The sequence below is a fragment of the Bubalus bubalis genome, chromosome 1 (assembly GCF_019923935.1).
Source record: "Bubalus bubalis isolate 160015118507 breed Murrah chromosome 1, NDDB_SH_1, whole genome shotgun sequence".
NCBI lineage: Eukaryota > Metazoa > Chordata > Mammalia > Artiodactyla > Bovidae > Bubalus > Bubalus bubalis.
Genome location: NC_059157.1, coordinates 143,777,113 through 143,800,710, shown reverse-complemented (window position 1 = coordinate 143,800,710; position 23,598 = coordinate 143,777,113). Strand labels below are relative to the sequence as shown.

Below are 23,598 nucleotides of genomic sequence, written 5' to 3'. Positions count from 1 at the left end.
TAACTTTCTCTTGACTCTTAGTTGAAATGTTTACGTAGGTTCTGGTGATACCTTTTCATAACTTTATGTCTCTTAAAAGGCTGATGGATTTGACACTTCATAGAAGTGAGCTTTGAACTGTAGATAACTCTTAAAGAAAATTTCACTTTACAGAATTAAAATATTTGTGCTCAGCTGCTTGAGTTTTTTTTTGTTTTGTGTGTTTAGTTCCATACAGTCTTATCACATGTATGAATTTGTGGGTGGGCTTCCCAGGTGGCTCAGTGCAAAGAATCTGCCTGCCAAGCAGGAGACCTGGGTTTGATCCCTGGGTTGAGAAAATCCCCTGGAGAAGGAAATGGCAACCAATTCCAGTATTCTTGCCATAGACAGAGGAGCCTGTCTGGCTAAAGTCCATGGGGTTGCAAAAAGAATTGGATGTGACTGACTGACTGACTAAACAGCAGTAAGTCTCCTAGTCAACATATCTCCAACCTGAAAACCAAGCTGTCCGTATTATCCTAACTGGATTTAGTGCTGTATCACTGCTTCTCTGTCACAGGCATCTTACTATCAAAGACATGAGCTCCCTTCAGTCTATATACTCTAGGGATTCTTTAGAAATCTTTCTTAGACCACTTTAAATTATAGAAAAGAATGAGAGATTTTAATGAACCCTAGATTTTATTTTCTTAAGACTAGAGGGCAATTGGGATCAAGTTTAGAATACTACAAGGTGGGTAGGGTAAGGCAAAGATACCCATTATACATTGAAAGAAAAGATACCCTACCAATTACATATATATATGTGTGTGTGTGTATTTATATATACATTTAATTATTTGTATGTATATATACAAATGTATATGTATGTATATATGTGTGTATTATATATATGTATGTATATATAATATGTATTATATATATATGTATGTATATATAATATATATGTATATATACATTTTGGAGAAGGCAATGGCACCCCACTCCAGTACTCTTGCCTGGAAAATCCCATGGGCAGAGGAGCCTGGTGGACTGCAGCCCATGGGGTCGCGAAGAGTCGGACACGATTGAGCGACTTCACTTTCAATTTTCACTTTCATGCATTGGAGAAGGCAATAGCAACCCACTCCAGTGTTCTTGCCTGGAGAATCCCAGGGACAGGGGAGCCTGGTGGGCTGCAGTCCATGGGGTCGCAAAGAGTCGGATACGACTGACACTACTTAGCATAGCATATATACATTTAATTATTTATTTGCCTATGCCAGGCCTTAGTTGTAGGACGTGAGATCTTTGATCTTCGTTGTGGCACATGGGATCTTTATTTGTGGCCTGTGAACTCTTAGGTGCAGTATGTGAGATCTAGTTCCCTGGCTAGGGATGAAACCGGGCCCCCTGCATTGGGAGCACAGAGTCCTAGCCACCGGACCACCAGCGAAGTTCCCTATCCTATTTTAACACCATTTACAAAAAAAGGTGATCTTTGTAGTTGAAATTATGCATGTTTTATTTCCGCAACTGTGCACATTTTAAGTTGTGAATGATTCTGCTGAGTCATTCAGTGTAATCAAAGGAAAGCGACAGAGGCCATTTTGCTGGGCACCAACAGAGATAGGTCTGAATTTACAAGTGCCAAGTTCATGTTCTTATGCTGGATAATGTTCAGCATCTATAAAGTCAACAGTTTGCCAGCAATGAATAAGTAACAACTGGTGATTTTAGATAGAAGTGGGAAGAAGAAAACGAACATATTAATGTTTCTTGCTTTTAAAATTATGTGGGTGAACTAAAGCTTGATATATGTGTAGACAAACTTCCCAGGCCAGTTGTTTTGTTATAGTTGGGATAAAATCAGGATGGAGAGTCATTTTCTTCTGGCACAGTTAGTAGGAAATTCCACTAGTCCCCCGAAAATGCTGCCTTCCCACAGCTGACATTAGCAATCACTGTGAATAATTAAGTTCTTTGTTGACAGAAGCAGATTCTCTGCCTACAGTCATCTAATCCTAATCCAGCAAAAGATGGGAAGGCTCTTCTTTATTTGTTCAACAAACATTTATGGATCTCTTCTTTTTTTGTTGTTTGGCAGTGAGCATGAGAGTGATATTTCCGTCCCTAGGAAGGTGATTATTAATTTGATTGAAAAGCTAGTCCAGCAGTAAACTGAAACCAGCACCTCTTTTCCTTGAACTCATGGAATACCCAATAATAGGGGACAGGGACGTGAGGCCTTTTCCCAAGCACTGACTTAGACTGTCTCAGCATAGTTTAATTACTTTATTTCAAGTTAATGTTTAGGACTTTGCTGTTACACATATTTTTTTTTTTTCTACAAAAAACTATTGGGATTATTTAAACATCCTTCTGTTTCCAGTTACGAAGTCATGTGGTTGGAATTTCATGGATTTAATCACATTATACCATTTTTAATAAAAGCTCAAAATCATGTAATTATGCCAAAGGAGTTGACTTTAGAAAATGTTAAAGCCTATGGGATGATTCACAGTTCAGCTAAATTTTCATAAAGAACCCACAAATAATCATATGTCAGTCAGAAGGACATTTGCAGTGCTCAGGGACACAGGACTGTGATTTTGCTGATAACACGTCACTGTCCAAGGCAATAAAGAGAAGGCAACAAGAATGTGATATTATGCGTGCGTGCACGCTAAGTCACTTCATTCCCATCCGACTCTTTGAGACCCTATGGACTATAGCCCACCAGACTCCTCTGTCCATGCATTCTTCAGGCAAGAATACTGGAGTGGATTACATGCCCTCCTCCAGGGGATCTTCCTGACCCAGTGATCAAAACCACATCTCCTATGGCTCTTGCAGGTGGATTCTTTACTGCTGAGTCACTGGGGAGATATTATGTATATATACATATTCATATATGTGTGTATATATATATAATATATATATATGTACATGTGTGTGTATATATTTTATATATATATATATATAATGAAATCTTAGAGACCAGCAACCAGCAGTGATGTTACCAAACAATTTGGCATCATAAAAGGAGTACCAAAAAAAAAAAAATCAAAGTTAAAGAAGATACATTAGGGAAACCAACACTGAAGGTGTAGAAACACCATTTGGAATGATCAAAGGTCCTTCCAGTTTTGTCTCTTACCATGGGGGTGGATAGTCTCAGACACTGAAATAACACCTAAAACTGAGCTGAAAATAAAAATAACCCCAAGAAAACATCAAGAGGTTAATGAATTTAATCAGGGCCTTACATATGTAACTCAAGGTAAGACCAGTCTATTTCCAGATCATTAGAAACAATTACTTTCTCCTTCAGTGATAGTGAGTGATCTTGAGGTTGAAATTGCACATTTTTGGTTTTCAGCAGACATCGACTTTTTGGTCCTACTGTCATCAACCTCGAATTCTATTACTTTATACTGAATACACCAAGTCCCCTTCACACCTCTCCTCTCCCTGTGGTCTTTTTGGTGTCATTAACATCTCTTGCCTCAGGATCTATTGACATACTGAAAGCAGCAACTTCTCCTGAAGTCCTCTTAACTTTGTAATGGATCAATATATGCCATGCAATTTATTTTATTTTTATTGCTTTATGCTTTCTATTATAAAAACAATACATGTTCATTGAAGGAAATCTGGAAAAAATGGGTAATAAAATAACACAAAAGAAAAATAGTAGAAACCATCCATACCACCATACAAAAGTAACAGTTTTTATGTATTGGTATATATCTTTTCAAGAATTTAATTTGCATAAATAAATGACATAAGATTGTACAGTGTCTTCCGTTATATATTTTGCCTTATTAAAATATGTAATGCACTATTTTATGTAATGTATTTAATTACAAACATTTAAAGTTTAATTTTTACATATAATATTTAATGATTGCATTATAATAATAGCTTATACTTAGAACTACCTTTGAGTCAGACACCACTGCAAAGAACATTTATATGGATTGTCTCATTTAACTTTACAGCAACTGTATACAGTAGGCACTTTACACAAAACAAAACGGAGCACAGTAGAGGTTGGGTATTTGGCCCAAGATTTCATAGCATGAAAGTGGCAGAAACAGCATTTGAACCCAGGAACTGGCACTCTGGAACCCAAGATTTTTCCAGCTGACTGTATTATGCATAGCCTACCCTTGTTTTTATAATTGCACTCCAATAATCCTGATGTGGAATAATTAGATTTGTACTTTTTATTTTAAAGAAAATAACCAAAAAATATTCTTACAGATAAATCTTTGCTCCCAAAATGATAATTTCCTTAAGATAAATTCCACTGATTAAAATTGTTAGAGTTCAGATGTTATTTGCACACTCACGGCATCAAATTTTCATGCAAACTTAAATCTTAAGGCAGCTCAGCCTGACACACATAGACTGAAAACTGGAAGCAATAAAGCACTAAATTCAAATCCTTTTTTCTTTTCTAGCAAAACACATCACCACCATGTATCTTGTTGGGAAACAAGCCTAATAATTCTGTTCTGATCTTAGAGTTATAAAATATGTTGAAGTCTAAAAGATAATTCATATGAATTAAAATCTGGCAAAATCTTTAAGATACAAGTACCATGCATATATTATAGGCTTTCAGTAAGGGTTTGATGATTGATTAGTCCAGATCTGGAAAGTGTCCTGTGCTTCTTATTTTTGTGATATTTGCTGTAAAGAAATGTTTGCCTAAATCCTTTGAATTAGAGATCATCTAGAAGCTGAATAAATGATTATTGGAGCATTGAGTTTAAATGGTCTTAGCTGACCTACTGTACGTTTTGCAAATACATCAAGGAATTATATCTACCATTGCTTTAATAGAATTTCCAACTGTGCCTGTTTGCAATATTAGTATGTCTGGAAATGCCTTTATACATGGAAATTATTGATGGCAGATATTAAGTTACAGCAGCACTTTGGAAACAATTTGAGCTTTTTGTATTTTAACATTTTCCAAGCCAAAAATTAAATGAAAAGGATGGCATCTGTATATATATTTGAACGTTTGACTTTCCTTGAAAAATGTGTATCCCGTTTGTAAACCAGTATCCCCAAATCCTTCCTGCATCATTAAGAGGAAAATTCTTGTGAAATATTGTCTACATTTAGGAAAAGCAAGTTGATGAAGATCTATTTTCATTGTCTTCTCACTTTTAAAATGATCCAATGTAATTGAATTCTCTTCAAATCACTCATATACATCTCATACCTCAACCACCCACCCAACAAGTGCCCCCACTTAAAAAATTGCTCACAACTCTGGGGTTAAGTTCTTCCTAGCCAGCACTCCAACTGTGTCCTTGGGGTGGGTGCTACACACATATTCGATTTCAAATAACTGATCCCGAATTTCCACAGTTGTCTTTGCTCTCAACTTCCTGCCTTCCTATATTTATACACCATTGTTGTGGATTAGGTTCTCAAACCTATTTTTTCTCTTCGATAACATCTGGAAAGAATCAGTGTGACACAGTGGTTTAAAAGACTATGGGGATCAGCTAGATTTGGCTGAAAACCCCAGCTCTCTCATTCACTGTGAAGATGAGCTGTTAATTTAAACTCATTAGTATTTCCTCATCTGTGATCTGGGCATAATAATCATATATATGTCATAAGGTTATGAATAAAGGTTAAATAAGTAGTGTGTGTAAGGCTTATTAAGTTCCCTGGCTCACAGAAGTTATTGCTAGAACCCTAATGCAAAGAGGAGTACATTTTCAGCTGCAGGGTGACATAACAGTTTCTTGATCGAGTCAAGACTAGAATTCAGTTTTTGATGACTCCAAGTCTTGCTCTCAAACCTCATGTACTCTAGCCAGTGCAGTCTTCCCGGGTCTCACTTTTCCAGCTCCCAGTCCTTGCTTACTGAATTTTAAGAATCAATTTCTGTAGATTCTCAAAATTTTCTTTAATGCTATTTCTCCCATCTCCCAGGAACAAAAGTTCTATTGCCCCTGTGGCTGTCCTCTGTATTTATCATTATTATCCACCTTTAATTCTGTCATCTCATCACTTATCTTCTGGGTACACCACCCTTTATGACCTTGTGTTTGTAAGTATCTCATCTCTATAGTTATCACAAGATACTCCAGACCTCTTCTCCTCTAGTATAATGCGGGAGTTAAGAAACAAGTTTCTAAATCCAGCCTCCTGAATTTGAAGCCCTCCTTACCCCTTCAAATCCCACTTGTGTAACTTTTTAGCTTTGCGACCTTGAATACAATTTCTGCCTCAGTTTCTTTTTCTAGAAAATGGTTATTTAAACTGTACTTACTTCTTTGAGTTCTTATGAAGATTAAAGGAATGAATGCACATAAAGCACTTATAATAGATCCTGGAATATATTAAGCATATATTATCTTAATTTTAACAATTATTAATCCACAATTATAATCATTATTATTATTTGTTGAAGGTTTCCAAATGTTGCATAGTTCGGAGTTATTATCCCTTCAGGTCATCCCCTGGTTCCCTGATACCATTCAAGAAAGACTTTTGCTTATCTGACTTTCAAGTCATTGTACTTACATTCATGATGTACTGAATGAACATGAGTGAAGTGCCTGAAACAGTACTTAGTGCAAATGGAGCACTCATAACTTTCTTTTGACTGTCACCCTTCAGCAGCTCACCCAGCTTACACTTGACTTCCTTTCTGAAAGTCTCTTTCCTTAGACTTTGAGACCCTGTTCTTACCTGGTCTGATTCTTTTGCTAATAATTGGTCTTCTCTTTCTACATCCTTCCCCACTTGTACATACTTGTTCATCTCCCCACATAGTAGAAGTCCTTATTTATCTTTCTCTCGTAAGATCTTTTACTTAGTAGGAATTTGGTAAATCATTCCTGATTTTATTATTTGCCTTGATTCTTTTAACTCCCTACATAAAAAAAAATTTTTTTTTTTCCCTCTACTCCAGTCAGTTGTAGCTATTCACAAGCCTGAACACACTCTGGATTTCACATCACTCACAGTTGTTTTACTTCAAATATATCAAATTCCAAACTCTCTTTCTGATGGTAGCTTATTATTCCTTTGTCCATTTCACTTCCTCTTCTTACTGTATTATCACTTACAATGCCTAACATTTGAGCATTACTCCAGATACTGTATTAGTTGTTTTACATACCTTATTTCACTTCATATTTAGCAACAATATCATGAAATGGTCATTATTATGCTTGTTTTTACAGATACGGGGCTTAAAGCTCCTAGAAGTCAAATGACTGTCCCAAGGTCACAGTGCTAGTGGCCCTGGCAGAGTCAGGCTACAAATTCATGCCTCTTAGACCTTTTTCATATGCCATTTAGAAAGTTTAACTTGTTAAATGTGGCATGAATATTATAGACAATAATTATTATAGTAATTCTGTGGAAGAACAGAATTTTCAATAATATAATGAACTTTAAAAAGTGGTTGTTTTCTGCCCATTGGTTTTCTCATTGCATCAACCAGTGCTCCATAAAGTGATAGGCTCCAAAGTACCTCAGAGAGGGTGGCATTTGACTACCAGAGCTCTTGTCAGAGCAGGCTGCAATTGTGTTAGAAATTGGCTCTCCAGCTGCGCTGGACTGCAGTTAGGAAACAATCGTCAATGGTGAGCTGCCACTGCTGGGATGTGAAGCAGACATGAATGTTAAGCAATAGTGTCCACAATTTGCAACCCAGGAACTGCCAAATTGACAGCTAGACTAAACTATAGCAGCCTAGGAAGATGTGACTAGTTTCTCTGGTCAGTCAATACAAAGTCTTATATTGCCCTTTGATGAATACAATATCCCTGTCCCATAAACCAGGATGCTGGCTATTATGAAGCTCAGTTAGAGTCTTAGCCAGCATTTCATGTCTGAGCGCCCTTGTAAGCCTCATAATGGCCTGAACTCTAGTTGGATGGGATTAGCCTTTCAAGTGAACATGCAGTTCATTAAGCATGTAGAAGCTCCAACGGCAGCCGCACTTCTCGCCATGAACTAAATAGATTTCTTGCATTTTATGTAGGACTAGATGAAAGGGATGTGTAATGCTGTGCTAGAAATAAATCTTGACTCTCTGAGGGACTTTAACAGATAGAGTGAGTGTAGGAATTGAATAATATTAGTAATGAACAAGACTTAAAAAGAAAATCTAAAGGTTTGGGGGGTTTTCTGTCTCTTTTCCAAGAGCATGGACCAAATGATTGTTTCATCTCATTTTTGCTTTGAGGATTTTTTTCTTTCAGGCTTGGGATAATAATGTGGTATTTCACCAGATAAAAAATCTGCTTATCTTCACCATTCTCTCACATGTTGCTATGCCATGCGTTTCCTTCCTGCAAGGGACATTTCCAACTTGCCATTATAGACCAGGAACTGGAGCTGGAACTGAACAGTTCTTTGATACAAAAACCAAAGGTCCCTGCCATCAAGAATATCATGGTCTGGTAGTGGAGACAAATGCATGAAGAGTTCACAGCTGTGCAAAACATAGCATAGGAACCCCAGTAAACAGATGTAAACCAGACTAAAGGGCTAAAAAAAAAAAGCTTTTAAGAGGAAATGATATCTAACTTCAATTTGGAAAGAAGAGTAGGAATTACTCCAGAGAACAGTGTTAAGGTCACAGAAATCCTCCACATAGAATTACTTCACATATAATCATATATTTAAAACACCAACAATTAGGGATGCTATTGGGATTATAGAGTGGAGATTTTATGAACGTATATCCAATTAATTTTCATTAGGAATATACTTCTTGGACCAGAACATATTCCCTGGTACAATGCTAATATACCTGCATCTATGAAAATGTGCATTGTTTAATCACATGGGTACTTTGTTAAACACAGACATCTTAACCTTACAAATAGCATCATTGGTTTTCAAGCACCTTTGAAACTCAAGAAATGAGAATCTAGAGAGAGGAAATCAAAAGGCTCTGACTAGTAAATACCTTTAGCAAATGCCTTGTGGCTTATGGGGAGGTTACTAACTAACATGAAGGTTACTAACATGTACTTTTGAGAATGTCATTTGGAGAAAGTGTTACCTGAGAGTATTGAGAGGTCTTAAAAATAAGAACAAAAGTAGCCAGATCTTTTCCATGGCATCTTTAATTCTTCTGTACTTAATTGTTGAAAAACTGGTGACTGAAAATTTGTGGAAGTGTAATAGAACATCTTTAAGAGAGAAAAATTTCTGGTATTGAGCTTGAAATCTGCCTCCCTGATTATAATTAAGTAACATTTAGCTTCCTCGGTGTACATTTGTACTTTTTCTGTAAGAATCTTTTCTTAAAAAGTTTGAGGTGTAATTTGGCTCATGTATTATGCAAGATAAGTATGAATTTAATTTTTACAAATAACTCAGGAATTTCTCTGTGGCTGTTTATCCCATATAGTCTTTGGAAAGTAGAGGTATATGACAAAGATTCATTTGAAATCAATATTATAATCACAACCAATTTTTAAATCATATTTTTATATCATATTTGTTAAAAATCTAAATAAGGTTTTAATCTGTAGTGGAATACATAAAATAAGATAAATGCTTTTTTTTTACTTAAACATTTTCCAAAATTGTGACTAATAATCAAACCTTTAAAATGATTCCCGGCCAGAATTTGAGCTGTTCAAGATAAATTGCAACGTATTATTTTAAACTGCTCTTAAACTAACATATTTAGTGAAATCCATGCCAACTCATACATCCAAATTACCTTCTTATTTATGTTCTTCAAGTTACACAGAAAGTAAAAAAGAAACAGCGATTTCTTTGGAATTTGAAATGCCTTAACTGTGCATAAGAATGCAAGATACTGAGAGATTTTAAGATTGCGAAGTCAGTGAAAGATTTTATCCTATGTGGCTTCAGGGCTACCATTTTGTAATGAAGTATTTTCTTAATAAAATACACATATTTTAACCAACTCAATAAGGAGAAAGTGATTATTGAGGCAGATTCAGGAGACCTGGAAATTTTACTATTGACCCTGCCACTTATCCATTTAAACTCTTCAGTGCCTTACTACTGAACTTAGTTAATTCCCGAATCTTCACTGTGGACTGCATGTGCAGCCACAGGCTTCCTTATGGTAGCTGTGACAAGCCTAGACAGTGTATTAAAAGCAGAGACATAACTTTGCCGACAAAGGTCTGTATAGTCAAAGCTTTGGTTTTCCAGTAGTCATGTATGAATGTGAGACTTGGACTATAAAGATGGCTGAGCACTGAAGAACTGATGCTTCTGAACTGTGGTTCTGGAGAAGACCCTTGAAAGTTCCTTGAACTGCAAGGAGATCATCAAACCAGTCAGTCCTAAAGGAAATCAACCCTGAATATTCACTGGAAGGACTGATGTGGAAGCTGAAACTCCAAAACTTTGGTCACCTGATGTGAAGAGCCAACTCATTAGAAAAGATCCTGATGCTGGGAAAGACTGAGGGCAGGAGGAGAAGCAGGTGACAGAGGATGAAATGGTTGAATAGCATCACCTACACATTGGACATGAGTTTGAGCAAACTCCAGGACATAGTGAAGGACAGGGAAGCCTGGCGCACTGCAGTCCATGGGGTCACAAAGAGTTGAACACTACTTAGGGACTGAACGATGACAATAACATGCTATGCCTTTTCTACCTCAGTGCCTTGAGACCTCTGCCCCAAATTCTCTTTTCCAGTCAAGGCTTTCCTCTTAAGCTATTGTCTTTCACAGCATCTTATTTATTTCCTTCACAGCACTCACAATAATCTGTGATGATTTTTCTTATCGATTTACTCATACACTGGCTACCTCATCCAGCAGAATGAACAGTCCAGGATGGCAAGAGCACGGTCCTATTCCCTTGAATGCATCTAGAGTCTATCATCCTGTATCTATTGTGTCCTTCAATTTTTCAGCAACTGACAGACCTATACTTGAAACCAAATCTCTGATAACTGTATCCTCTTTCCAACAAACTACAGTTTATAAAATGTCTTCTATATAGATTCTAAATGTATGAGGATACCAAGGTATATAAGTCAGCTTCCTGCCTTCAAAGAATTGTATATAATCTATTCAAAGGTATAGAATGTGTCCTATAATTGGGTAATTGCAGATGTTTTTCCTTTTTAGTTTCACTGTCCATGTGTTCATTGATAGTATATCTAAATGCAATTTATCATTGTATGTGTACCTTGTATCCGGCTACCTTGCTGAACTCACTTTTTAGTTCTGAGAGTTTGTAGATTCCTTAGGATTTTCAAACATGATTTTCAAATCATGTAATATGCAAATGGGAATAGTTTTATTTCTTTCCATCTGATCTATGATCCTTTTATTTCCTCTTCTTGCCTGATTGTGTGAGCTATGGTAGCACTATGTTGCATAGGGCAATAAGAGTAAGAATTTTTGTGTTGTTCCTAATCCCAGGGGGGGAATAATTCAGTATCATTAAGCATAATATTAGTTATAGGTTTTTTATATATGCTTTTTATTAGGTGAGAAATTTCTCACTGCTCCCATTTTCTTTTTGTCATGAATATTGTATTCAGTTCAGTTCAGTTGCTCAGTTGTGTCCGACTCTGCGACCCCATGAATCACAGCACGCCAGGCCTCCCTGTCCATCACCAACTTCCAGAGTTCACTCAAACTCACGTCCATCGAGTTAGTGATGCTATCCAGCCATCTCATCCTCTGTCGTCCCCTTCTCCTCCTGCCCCCAATCCCTCCCAGCATCAGAGTCTTTTCCAATGAGTCAACTCTTCGCATGAGGTGGCCAAAGTACTGGAGTTTCAGCTTTAGCATCATTCTTTCCAAAGAAATCCCAGGGCTGATCTCCATTAAAATGGACTGGTTGGATCTCCTTGCAGTCCAAGGGACTCTCACGAATATTGTATTGAATTATGTCAAATATTTTACATTAATTAATATGATCATGTGAATTTCTTTATTCTGTAAATATGAAGAATTACATTGATTTTGAATATTTCACCAGCTATGTATGCTGCAATAAACCCTCCTTGGTCAAGCTGTATAATTTGTGTGTATATATTACTGATTCTATTTGCTAAAATTTTGTGAAGGATTTTTTGCATCTGTATTGATGAGTGATATTGGTCTATAGTATTTTCTTTTCTTTTTCTTTTTTAGAAATAGAAAGTCTTTGCTGGGCTTTGGTATCAGAATACTAGCTTCATAAAATAGATAAGTTAAAAAGTATTTCTTCTATTTTCTAGAAGAAATTTTAGAATTGATGTTAATTCTTCCTTAAAAGTTTGGTAGGATTATTCAGTGAAATTATCTAGGCCAGAAAATTTCTCTTTGTGGAATGTTTAAATTATGAATTAATTTTTTTCAGATATATAGAGCTATATGCATTCTCTGTTTCATGTGATTGAGTTGTGATTGTTTGCATTTCTTTTAAGGAATTAGCCCATTTCATCCAAGTTGCCAAATTCAGCAGAGTTTTTTGTAGTGTCTTACTATTCTTTTGATGTCATCAGGGTTTATAGTAATATCCTGTTTCATTCTGAACAGTGGTAATTTATATTTTTTACTTTCTTTGTCAGTCACCATTGCCAATTTTATCAATCTAAGAACCAACTCTTTGCTTCAATAGTATTATCTATTTTTTTGCTTTTAATTTTATTGCTTTCTGCCCTCGTTTTTACTATTTCTTCATTCTACTTGATTTGGATTTATTTTGCTCTTCTTATTCTGAGTTCTTGAAGTGGAAGCTTAGATTATTGATTTGAGATCATTTCCAATGGATTTAGTACCACAAATCTCTCTCCCTCTTTCTCTCCCTTTCAGCACTGCTTTAACTGTGTCCTCAAATTTTTGGTATTGAATTTTTATTTTTATTCAACTTGATGATTTTTGTTTTCCACTGAGATTTTTTGTGGCCTATGGATCACATAGAAAATGTGTTTTGTTTAGTGTTCTGGAGGCACTTGACAAGAATATATATCCTGCTGTTGTCGAATGTAGTGTTTTGTAAGTGTCAGTTAGATCTTCTGGGTTGATCGTGGCTTTTCTTTTCCACATTTTGCAGTACTATTGATTGGTGCATATGCGTGACTATGCATGCATTCACAGTCATGTCTAACATTTTGGGACCCCATGGACTGTAGCCAACCAGGCCCCTCTGTCCATGGAAACTTCGAGGCAAGAATACTGGAATGGTTTGGCATTTCTTCCTCCAGGAGATCTTCCCGACTCAGGGATCAAACCTGTGTCTCTTGCATCTCTGGCATTGGCAGGCAGATTCTTTACCACTGTGCCACCTAGGAATCCCTACATTTAGGATTGTTATGTCTTCTTGGTCAATTGCCCTTTTTATTATTCTTTTTCTATTATTATATGTCTCTGTCTCTGTTAATTTTCTTTGCGCTGAGATCTACTTTATCTGATATTAATGGTGCCATTCCTGCTTTCTTTTGATCAGTGTTTGTATGATATGTATTTTTTTCCATCCTTTTACTTTTTACCAGCCTATATCATTATATTTAGAGTGAGTTTCATGTAGCCGGCATATAGTTAGGTCATGTTTTCTAAGTCATTCTTCAAAACTGGGCCTTTTAATTGGCATAGTAAGTCATTTACATGAATGTAGTCATGTAATGACACACTTGTTTGATATTTCTTTTTTTCTGTTTATTATTTCTGTTTTATTAAATTTTTATGAATCTTTTCATGTCTTCCTATACACTACTATAACATTTTTCTAGAATTCCATTTCCCTTTATTCATAACAGTTTTGAATGTATATCTTTACCTAGCTTTTTCCTGACTGTCAGGTATTATATTGTGTATAACTATTTACCAGTAGTATCATTTTTACCAGTTCAAGTGAAGTATGATACCTTAACTACTTTCTCTCTACTCTTTTCCATTCCTATATAATTGCTTAACTATTCTCTCTATGTACATTTAGAATCATATTAGACAATGTTATGTTTTATTCAGTTATTAAGTATAATTTAGAAGATTCATGAGGGGAAGTAAAGTTTATTGTATTTATATATGTTTCTCTATATATTGTATATATAATGCATATATAATGTTTTGTATATACATAAAATTTTGTATATATATGTATGTATTCATATTTTTCTTATTCTTGCTCTTTCTTATGCTGTTGTTCTTTCTTTTTTTCTTGGTGCTCCACCATTCCTTTCTTTAAAAATAATTTCCTTTCTATTTATAAAAAAATGACATAATTTCAGAGTAGTCTGCTAGAGATAAATTCTCTTAGTTTTCCATCATGTGGAAATGTCTTGGTTTCTCCTTCATTCCTGCAGGGTAATTTTGCTGGGTATAGGATTCTGAGTTGTTTTCTTTTCATCAGTTGAAAAATGTGTTCCCAAAATATATAAGAGGAGAGAATAATCCCAAACTCATTCCATGAGGCCAGTATTACCCTGATACCAAAATCAGAAGAGTATTTCACAAAAAAAGAAGACTACAGACCAAAATCTTATATGCTTGTAGATCCTAAAAATCCTCAGCAAAATACTAGTAAACCAAATCCAACAACACATAAAAGGAACTATACACTATGATCAAATCGGATTTATCTCAGGAAATCAAGATGTGTTCAACATCTAAAAATTATGTATTTAAAAATATACCATATTAAAACCAACCTTATCATCTCAATAGATGCAGGTTAAAAAAAAAAAGAACTTGACAAAATTTAATTCCCTTTCATGATAAAAGAATTCACCAAACTAGAAATAGAAGAGAACTTCCTCAACCAATAAATGGAATCTATGAGAAATACACAGCTAATATTTACTTAATAATGAAATGCTGAAAGCTTCCCCCATCTAATCAGGAATGAGGCAAAGATATCTGTTCATACCACTTCTATTCAGCATTGTACTGGACATTCTAGCCAAAGCAAAAAGGCAAGAAAATAAAAGGCATCCAGGCTAGAAAAGAAGAAGTAAAATATCTTTCTTTGCAGATGACAGGATCTTGTAACAGAAAATTTTAAGAAATACACCTTAAAAAATAAAAGCTATTAGAATAATAAGGAAATTCAGCTAAGTTACATGATGAAAGATCAAAATGTAAAATATCAATTGGATTTCTATACACTTGCAACTAAAAAATCTGGAAGTAAAATTAATGACTTTACTATGCTTCATAGTAAATCATAATGATTTTAATCATCATTAAAATCATTTTAATCATCATTAAAATCATTTTAATCATTATTTGATTTTTAATCAAATGATTTTTAATCATTTTTTACTAGAAATGATTCTAGTTACCATAGCATTGAATACGACAAAATACATAGAAACATATTTAACAAAAGAAGTGCAAAAATTATGTAATTAAAACTATAAAACATTGTTAAAATAAGTTAGATCCTAAAATAAATGGAAAGACATCTCGTGTTCATGGATCAGATAACCTAATGTTGTTCAAATGACAATACTCCCCCAAATTGATCTACAAATTTAATTCAATCTCTCCCTACATAAAAGCAAGAAGCAGAACAATGTGTACTGTATCTGTGATAGATAGATAGAAGATGTTTGTATCACTTATATTTTCATAAAGTCTGAAAAGGTTTGCAAGAATCCAATGAAAGCATGTAAGTATTTATGTATGATAGTGGTTGCATGAAACTGGGTACATGTGGGGACAAGGTAGCTTTATTCATTGTTTTGCTTTTTTTGTATTCTGTGCTTTATTTTAAAAAAGGAAAGGGGAGCACGCAGGAGTAGAAATTCCCACCCCAGCAGCTTATAATGTAGACAAGGCTGTTTCTCATACTTAGACCAGGATCACTTAACTCATGAATTCAACAAATAAGCTCTGTGTGGAGGTACTCTGGATGGGACATGTGGCTTTACATTACTTTGGACTTCCAAAGAATATGACTGAGACTAAGAAAAGAGCAAATAAGGGGAGGAGGTCAGAAGGAGGTCACTGACTAATTTCAGTAGGATGTGAACTTCTTTATTCCATCTCCATGGTAGCTGTAGCTAAGACTCTTCCATTTTACTCCAGTTGGCCTTTTCTTCACACCGTGGTTGCTTATTCCAAAGCAGAGGAAATAGAGAGGAGGTGAAAGGTTTATATGAGGATAACTGCTGTGCAAATGAGAAGAGTAAGTGGGGAGTGAAAGAGAAAAAAATGCAAAGGTGTATGGAGGATTTCCTGCTGGCTCTATTTAACTTTGGGTACAAAAGCACAGCAGATAGACTTTTAAAAAGAGTAAAATTAGCCAGTTCTTTGACCTTGATTCATGTTTAGATTTGTTCAGATTTTGGAATTCAGATCAGAAAATGGGGAACCTTTTGTTAGATGAGTGTCATCTGAAAGTGGGAAAGACTTTCCAAAGGCCTTATCATCCTAACATGAGAAGCCCTCTGGTCCCAGTTCTCTTGTATCTTTATCTACACTTCTGCTCTGCACGTTTTTCTACAGTTATTGAATTACAAACTCTCACTGCTTAATTGCTTTTAGAGATGGACCCCTGCACGGGCGGGAATGGATGTGCCCACATCTGTCAGAGTGAGAATGGCATGGCCAGGTGTGCCTGTCACTCAGGGTACCAACTATCTGAAGACAAAAAGGCCTGTACCGGTAAGAAATTGAAGCTGATGGATTAATTGGGTAATTGTTTGCAATTTTGTGGTAATTCAGTTTTGAATAGTCAGAACAGCTAGGAGAAAGGTGTTTTCATTTATGCTTAAAAAGAAACATTTATATTCTTATTTGATCATTCTGAAAGGTATTTTTTATGATACTATTTAATACAAAAGTTCAGTGAAATTTTTAGTTACAAAAAATAATCTGTGTAGTTTCAGAATTAATTCTTTTTGTTTTCTGTTTTTCATTCTGAAATGAATTCCAAAATTAATATTTCAAAACCTTCCATAATTGCACAGGGAGTTTTGTATTATAGGCTACAGAAGGTGGGGCTAACCTTTGAAAATCAAGTATGTGCAAATGAGTGTTCTCAGAAGTTAGGAATAATTAAAACCAAAGAGAAAGGAACTCTAGAAATACAAGGTTACATATTTCCATTTCCTAGAAATAGCAAAACAGACATACTTCAATTCAAAGATGAAAGTGATAAATTACTTCATGACCAGAACTAATAAATGAAGTCATTCCTGTGGGACTGTCTTTGTTTTAAGAACTTCTGAGAAATCACAGAATCCTTCATTTTTATCACGACATTTCCATGAAATGAAAAACAGTTTATTGGGGTTAATTAAGAAAATACAAAATGTTTCCTGACTAATGTGACTGATAAATGCTTTGAGAAATTGAAAAAGAATTAGACATAAAAATTAGTGTTAAGTTAGTTTTTTTTTTTTTTTCCTTTAAGCCAAAAATAAGATAAAACTTTCTGTGGATTGTTAAACATACTTTTCTGACAGAGAACATTTATGCTTTGGTCCTCTGTTTACATATAACCTACCTTGCTCTGTATCTGGCACAAAATAGGATCTTATTAAATACCTGTGGAAAATTGAGAAATATATATATAGCCATAATTTATAGAATATCTTTTTCAAATTTTTATTTTGATATCTGGAGTGATATTCCTAAAAAGACTGTCCCCAAAGTTACTGCCTACTTAGAGTTTTGTAAATACCTTAGAAAGATAAACATTTCTTTTAAATTAAGAGTCCTGGTGGGAGTGACATGCAGGACAATACATGGAGGAAGTTCTATTTGGGAAAATGATGATGAAACCTATCCATTTAAGGCAGGGGTGGAGTAAGGGAAGCATAAACTTCCTGGGCCACAAAAGAATGTTACACTGAATAGACTTGTCTATTGGTGTTGAGAAAGAGAGGGCACCAGGTTTTAAATGGCACTGTGACAATCATATGTGGAACATATACTATGGATTGCTACTTAAGAAGACTCCAAATCTGCCTTGTGTGGGGCCACTTGTACTGTCTTAAGTCAGAGAGATACCAATTTTGGTTAAGAATTTGATATATATTCACAATGACAAATTAAAGTGTTCTATCTGTATTGTTAGGGGATAGAAAAGGTCTATTTTTGTTTGTTTCCTCTTTCTTCAAATGAATACATAGCAGTAGTTTCTCATGGGGCTTCTCAGGTGGCTCAGTGGTACAGACTCCACGTGCCAATGCAGGCAATGTGGGTTCAGTCCCTGGGTTGAGAAGATCCCTTAGAGAAGGAAATGGCAACCTGCTCCAGTATCCTTGCCAGGCAAATCCCATGAACAGAGGAGCCTGGCAGACTATAGTCCATGAGATCACAAACAGTTGGACACAACTGAGCAACTAAACAACAATAAGAAGTAGGTTCTAATAGAAAAAAGTGTTTAAGAACATATACCTGTGGTGGATTCGTTTTGATGTTTGGCAAAACTAATACAGTGTTTGAGGTTTAAAAATAAAATAAAATTTTAAAAAATAAAAATATGAAAAAAAAAAAGAACATGAATGAGACCTGCCACAGAGTTCTTGTCATTTTACATTGTTTTATTTGCAAATATGGAGCCTATGTGATATTTTCCTGTTATATTTGTTGGCATTGTTGTCAGGGGTTGAAGGGGAGGGGATGCTTTCATTCATGTTTATAGTTGTAAATAAGTCTTAATTCCAGCTCCAAAGACACAACTCCTGTGTATCTCTCTCCGCAGACATAAACGAATGCGCTGAAAGGCTTGCTCCCTGCAGCCATCGCTGTGTGAACACAGTGGGATCTTTCACTTGTGCCTGCCAACCTGGTTTTGAGCTGGGAGCTGATGGAAAACAGTGTTACAGTAAGTGACAGTGATCGCAGCCCAGGAATGTGTGGCATTTTACAAGTATTAAGCAAGAGTAATAAAAGGATTGTGCTGAATAACTTGCCAAAGTAAGAGCTCCTTAGAATGTTTTCCACTGAGGTAGGGTGGGAGTGGGAGTTTAGAAGGCCAACTCTCTCATTTTAATTTGATGAAATAGGAGCCCAGAGTCCACAGAATGTGGTCAGCATCATGGTCCTCTTTGTAGACCACAAGGACTAAGTCTCAGGTCTTCTGGATTGGGGCTCTCTTGGACCCATGGGTCTCCTTTGTGAGGAGTCTGTCATCCATCACCACCTCTGTCCTGCAATATTTATTGGACACTAATAACTCCAGTGTAACACTCAGGGGAAAGCAGCCAGCAAGAAAGAAAGAACCAGTAGGGTGAGGGGCAGGCCTAGATGGTAGTACCACGTCTGATTTCTGATCTCAGCTCCAAAGATGCCCTTCCCAGTTCTCTCCCATCAGGGCCAAAGCCCAAAGTTCAATGATATAAAATTAGTCAGTGACTGAACTAGGACTTGAACTAGTGTCTCTAAGCTCCAAATATATTATCCTTTTAACTTTGTTATGTGTTTGTATACATCATACATCTCTTGATCAGCTTTGATCATGAAGAAGAATAAAGACAGTGACAGACTAAATCAGCTATAGATATAGATATATATATATATATATATATATATATATATAGTTATCTAAGCTCTTATCTAAGCTCTCTCATGAAGAGACAGTCTTAAGGTCACTAACTTCTTCCTTCTCCTCCACTGCATAAAGCTCTACATTTATTTAATGCCTGGGTTGCCAGTGTAGCCGTAAGCTCTGTTGGTTTATTTCTACTGCTTAAAGACAGGGCAGTTTTGCTGCGGTGATATTTATCTTTTAAAGAGCAAACAAAATAAGATGGGAGGGAAGAATTAACTACTAATTAGGATATAACTTTTTCCAAAGTGAGTCTTTCTCTTGGTGCCCCGAGGAGTTCTTTCAGGCAAAGAGAAATGTCGATGGATTTTTCTGTACTATTAATATTTTGGCTTTTTAATGTGGTCAGAGGTTTAGGAGATGAGGACCTTTTACAGATGCCTGAGATAAAAACTCCTGCAATCAGACTGATGCATTCTCAGTTATCATGAAAGAGGGGCCATTATTGCTAATGAGTCGTGAGGTTCAAGCTTTTGTAGAATTTACTTGGGAAAGCAATTTGCCCTAGAGTTGAATACATTTGGTTGAAGTGTATTTTTACATTTATTTCCCTTATGTGACTATTTGGCTAAGTTCTTTGTGTAGCTCTCACCAGACCTCAATATTTACTAACTGACATACAAAACTTTCTTGGTGAAAATGAATGTTTCAAAACTTGTAGGTGGAGTAAATATTTTCAGAACATAGTCATATTTAACAATAAATTATGTGCTCTTCATATAGCAGCCTATTTTAGGCAAATATTGTTTTAACTTTTTCCTAAAACAATGATATTTTGTACCTATGTCATTTCTTTTCAGAAGTTCTCAAAATACTGTATAGCATAATGTGTTCTATGAATGAACTATCACTATCTTGGGGTTAGAAATTTAAAAATTCCAGATCCAGCATGGTTAAATAAAACTTTCTACAACTACCAGGCAATATATAGTGAACTTAAACTCCATACACACTTAATGCATATTTAATATATTGAGCAAATAATGATTATTTGCTATGAGAAAACACAGGGATCAGTCTTTAAACTTTTTAAAGCATATTTTTAAGTATGATAGTTTAATTGTATCATCTATATCAAAAACATTTACTTCTGTTGGTAAGTTATAGGTGAGCATGCACTTGTTTTAGCCTTGTATAGTTTTTGTGAGGTTCCAATAATACCATTTATATGTAAAGTAAATTACCTCCAGCAATCTTAGAGCTGCACTGATCACAGGAGAAAAACAAGAACCAGAGCCAAAATTTGAAATAGGTCTCCCTAAAGAGTATATGTTAACATATTGTGAAAAATATCAGTTCCCTTAATTATTTCAATCTTTCCTTTAGCTTTCTCATTTAGCTCAGTCCTAAACTAGCTGTTTCTAAACCCAAAGGCATTCTTATTTTCAACAATAAATTGATTAGCATAATCCTTCTTTTGTTTAGTCAATCATTCAAAACCTATTTTTGAACATCTGTTATGAGCTGGGTAATACAAGATGATGAAGGCACAGAGGGATGAGCACAAAGACAGGGATACGTCCTGGCTGTGCTGGGACACATAAGGCTGCTGCCTACCATAGACAGGAGGCTGAGATCCAGAGTATGATTTCTGTACTGTAACCATACAAGAAAAACAGCAGATACCTCAGCAGTTTGAATGGTAATATAGGTTCTCAAAGAATGCCACAATCCTGAGTGCCTTTGTTCTGTTCTTTCCCATCTTTCTTCTTTCAAAGGATTCAGGAGGTAAAAATGGAAGGAAATGAACCAACGTAGTCACTCTTATTAGAGGTGTATCCAAGCAACACAAATGAAGAACAGCAGAGACCAATGGTGAAAATAGCAGAGTATCTAACTCCATATTTTTCACAATGATTCAAAGAATTCTTTTATTTTTCATTTTCTCACTTAGAAAATGATTGATTATAATACCTGTGGGCTCAGGAAAATTGGCATCTGTATATTGAGGTGGATGTCCCCTCAAATGCCCCCAGTTAGTGGCATGTACCACAATCAGAAAATTGGTGTTTGAATTAATAGGATGTTTATATACAAAATGACTCTTGTATACATCATAGCTATAAAGATGATGCTAGTTACATATAATCAGCTAACTCATTGGTTTTGTATTCATACTTTTGTTCCATACAGTTTTAAACAGTGCTCACAGCCTAGGAAAGGGGCACATATTAACATACCATTAGTTTGAGAACAGATATGTCAACTGGCAAACTATTTGCTTTCTGATCATTGATTCAATACACACACACACATATATATATTTACACTCTGAGAATACCAAAAATTGCCATAGGTAAGTATCCTTTAAGATGTGTTTAATAACCACTGGTGGACTCATTACCTTTCTGTATCACCTTGTCATTTAAATATTATTTATAGGTTTATTATTATTTTGATATGATATAAATATGTACAGGGCTTCCCTGGTGGCTCAGATGGTAAATAACCCACCTGCAATGCAGGAGACCAGGTTCAATCCCTGGGTGGGGAAGATCCCCTGAAGAAGGGAATGGCTACCCAGCATTCTTGCCTGGAGAATTCCATGGACAGAGGAGCTTAGAGGGCTCAGTCCATGAGGTCACAAAGAGTAGGACCTGATTGAACAACTAACACTTCACTTCAGTGTCAGATATGTACAATGCTTAATAGTTCTCAAACTTTTATATGCTCAGAGTGTTGACAAATTTCCAGTAAAGTTTGTCCTCCTCCCAACAGAGAGAGTGTGTACCCATTATTGCCATGTATTCATATTTCTCTGTTGTTATGCTAATAATCCTCCCTTTGCTTGTTTTGGAAAGGGATTGAATTGGAAATTGTCAATAGCTGTGAAAAGAACAATGGTGGTTGTTCCCATCACTGTGAACATGCAGTTGGTGGGCCCCGATGCTCCTGTAACCATGGACACCGGCTCGATTCAGATGAGAAAACATGCATAGGTAATGTATGGTGAATGCTATCTTCCTTCAGAAGTTGCCCTGGATTCATTTAGCCCTTTCTTCTCTAATACTTGGTGCTGTAGTGTAGCTACACCTCTCAAACTACAAGTAAAATGAACAGTGTCTTTGGCTACTGGATAATGTAAAAGAAATATTTATTGACAGAAGATATCATAGTGTTTCAAGATACTTACTTTGAAGTTAAAGAAGATTTAAAACTTATTAGCAATATATGTGACTTAACAGTTTTATTTCTGGAAAATATTCCAAGGCTTATCTAACCATCTAATTTGTAATTCAAACAACAAATGCTGCCATCCTAATTCTCTCCACCTCAAGCAGAAGCAGATCATGTTCATTGGTTTTTAACTTGGTGATAATTTGGATACATGTTCAACTTTGACATGGCAGATAGCTACATTCCAAAAGCAAACATTAGAAGATATTATTCTTTGGAAAACCCAGCTCAAAGCCATAGGAAAGGAAAACTTTTTCAACATATTAATAAAACATATCACTGGAGACAATGAGAAGAATAAATTCCACCCCAGCTTGCTCCATAGTGAAATGTTTAATCTAGAACTTCTGAGAAAAAGGAATATCTACCAAAAATTGGGATAGTGAGCATCTCTAGTTTTCCTACTCCTGCAAGAAATTTCCCTGACATCACTCTAGCCCTCTTCTTTAGCCTCCCTTTTGTTAGAAGCAGCTATTTTGCCTCAGACTTTCCTGGTATACTGTTGCATTTTTAAAAAAGCTCTTGAATGGAAGAGCATTTTTTCCTTTATTTACATAACAGACTTCCCAAGGTGAAGTTTCCTACAAACCTTACAGACCTCAGACCTCCGTGTGGCCAGGTGTCAGAACATAGTAGTCATTCAGCAATATGTTGGGGCTTCCCAGGTCATACAGTGGTAAGGAATCCACCTGCCAATGCCGGAGGAGCAGGAGACTCGGGTTTGATCCCTGAGTTAGGAAGATGCCCTGGAAAAGGAAATGTCAATTCACTTCGCTATTCTTGCCCAGAAAATTTAATGGATAGAGGAGCCTGGCGGGCTACAGTCCATGGGGTTGCAAAGAGTCAGACACAACTGAACTACTGAACACGAACATCAAACTAAATTACTATGTGCACTGGGTCTGAGAGCACCTACAAGCCTCGAAAACAATTTGTCATCATTTGAAAATTAGGATACCCTATTTG

At 35.8% G+C, this 23,598-nt stretch overlaps 1 protein-coding gene across 1 annotated transcript in view; it reads left to right on the top strand.

Annotated features, from left to right (window-relative positions):
- LOC102399298 (EGF-like and EMI domain-containing protein 1) overlaps positions 1-23,598 on the top strand; it is a 705,282-nt gene that overhangs the window by 564,645 nt on the left and 117,039 nt on the right. Inside the window, exons 8-10 of the mRNA XM_044945114.2 lie at positions 16,443-16,562; positions 18,610-18,732; positions 22,257-22,394. Coding sequence (XP_044801049.2) covers positions 16,443-16,562; positions 18,610-18,732; positions 22,257-22,394 — 381 coding nt within the window. The remainder of the gene's footprint in view (positions 1-16,442; positions 16,563-18,609; positions 18,733-22,256; positions 22,395-23,598) is intronic.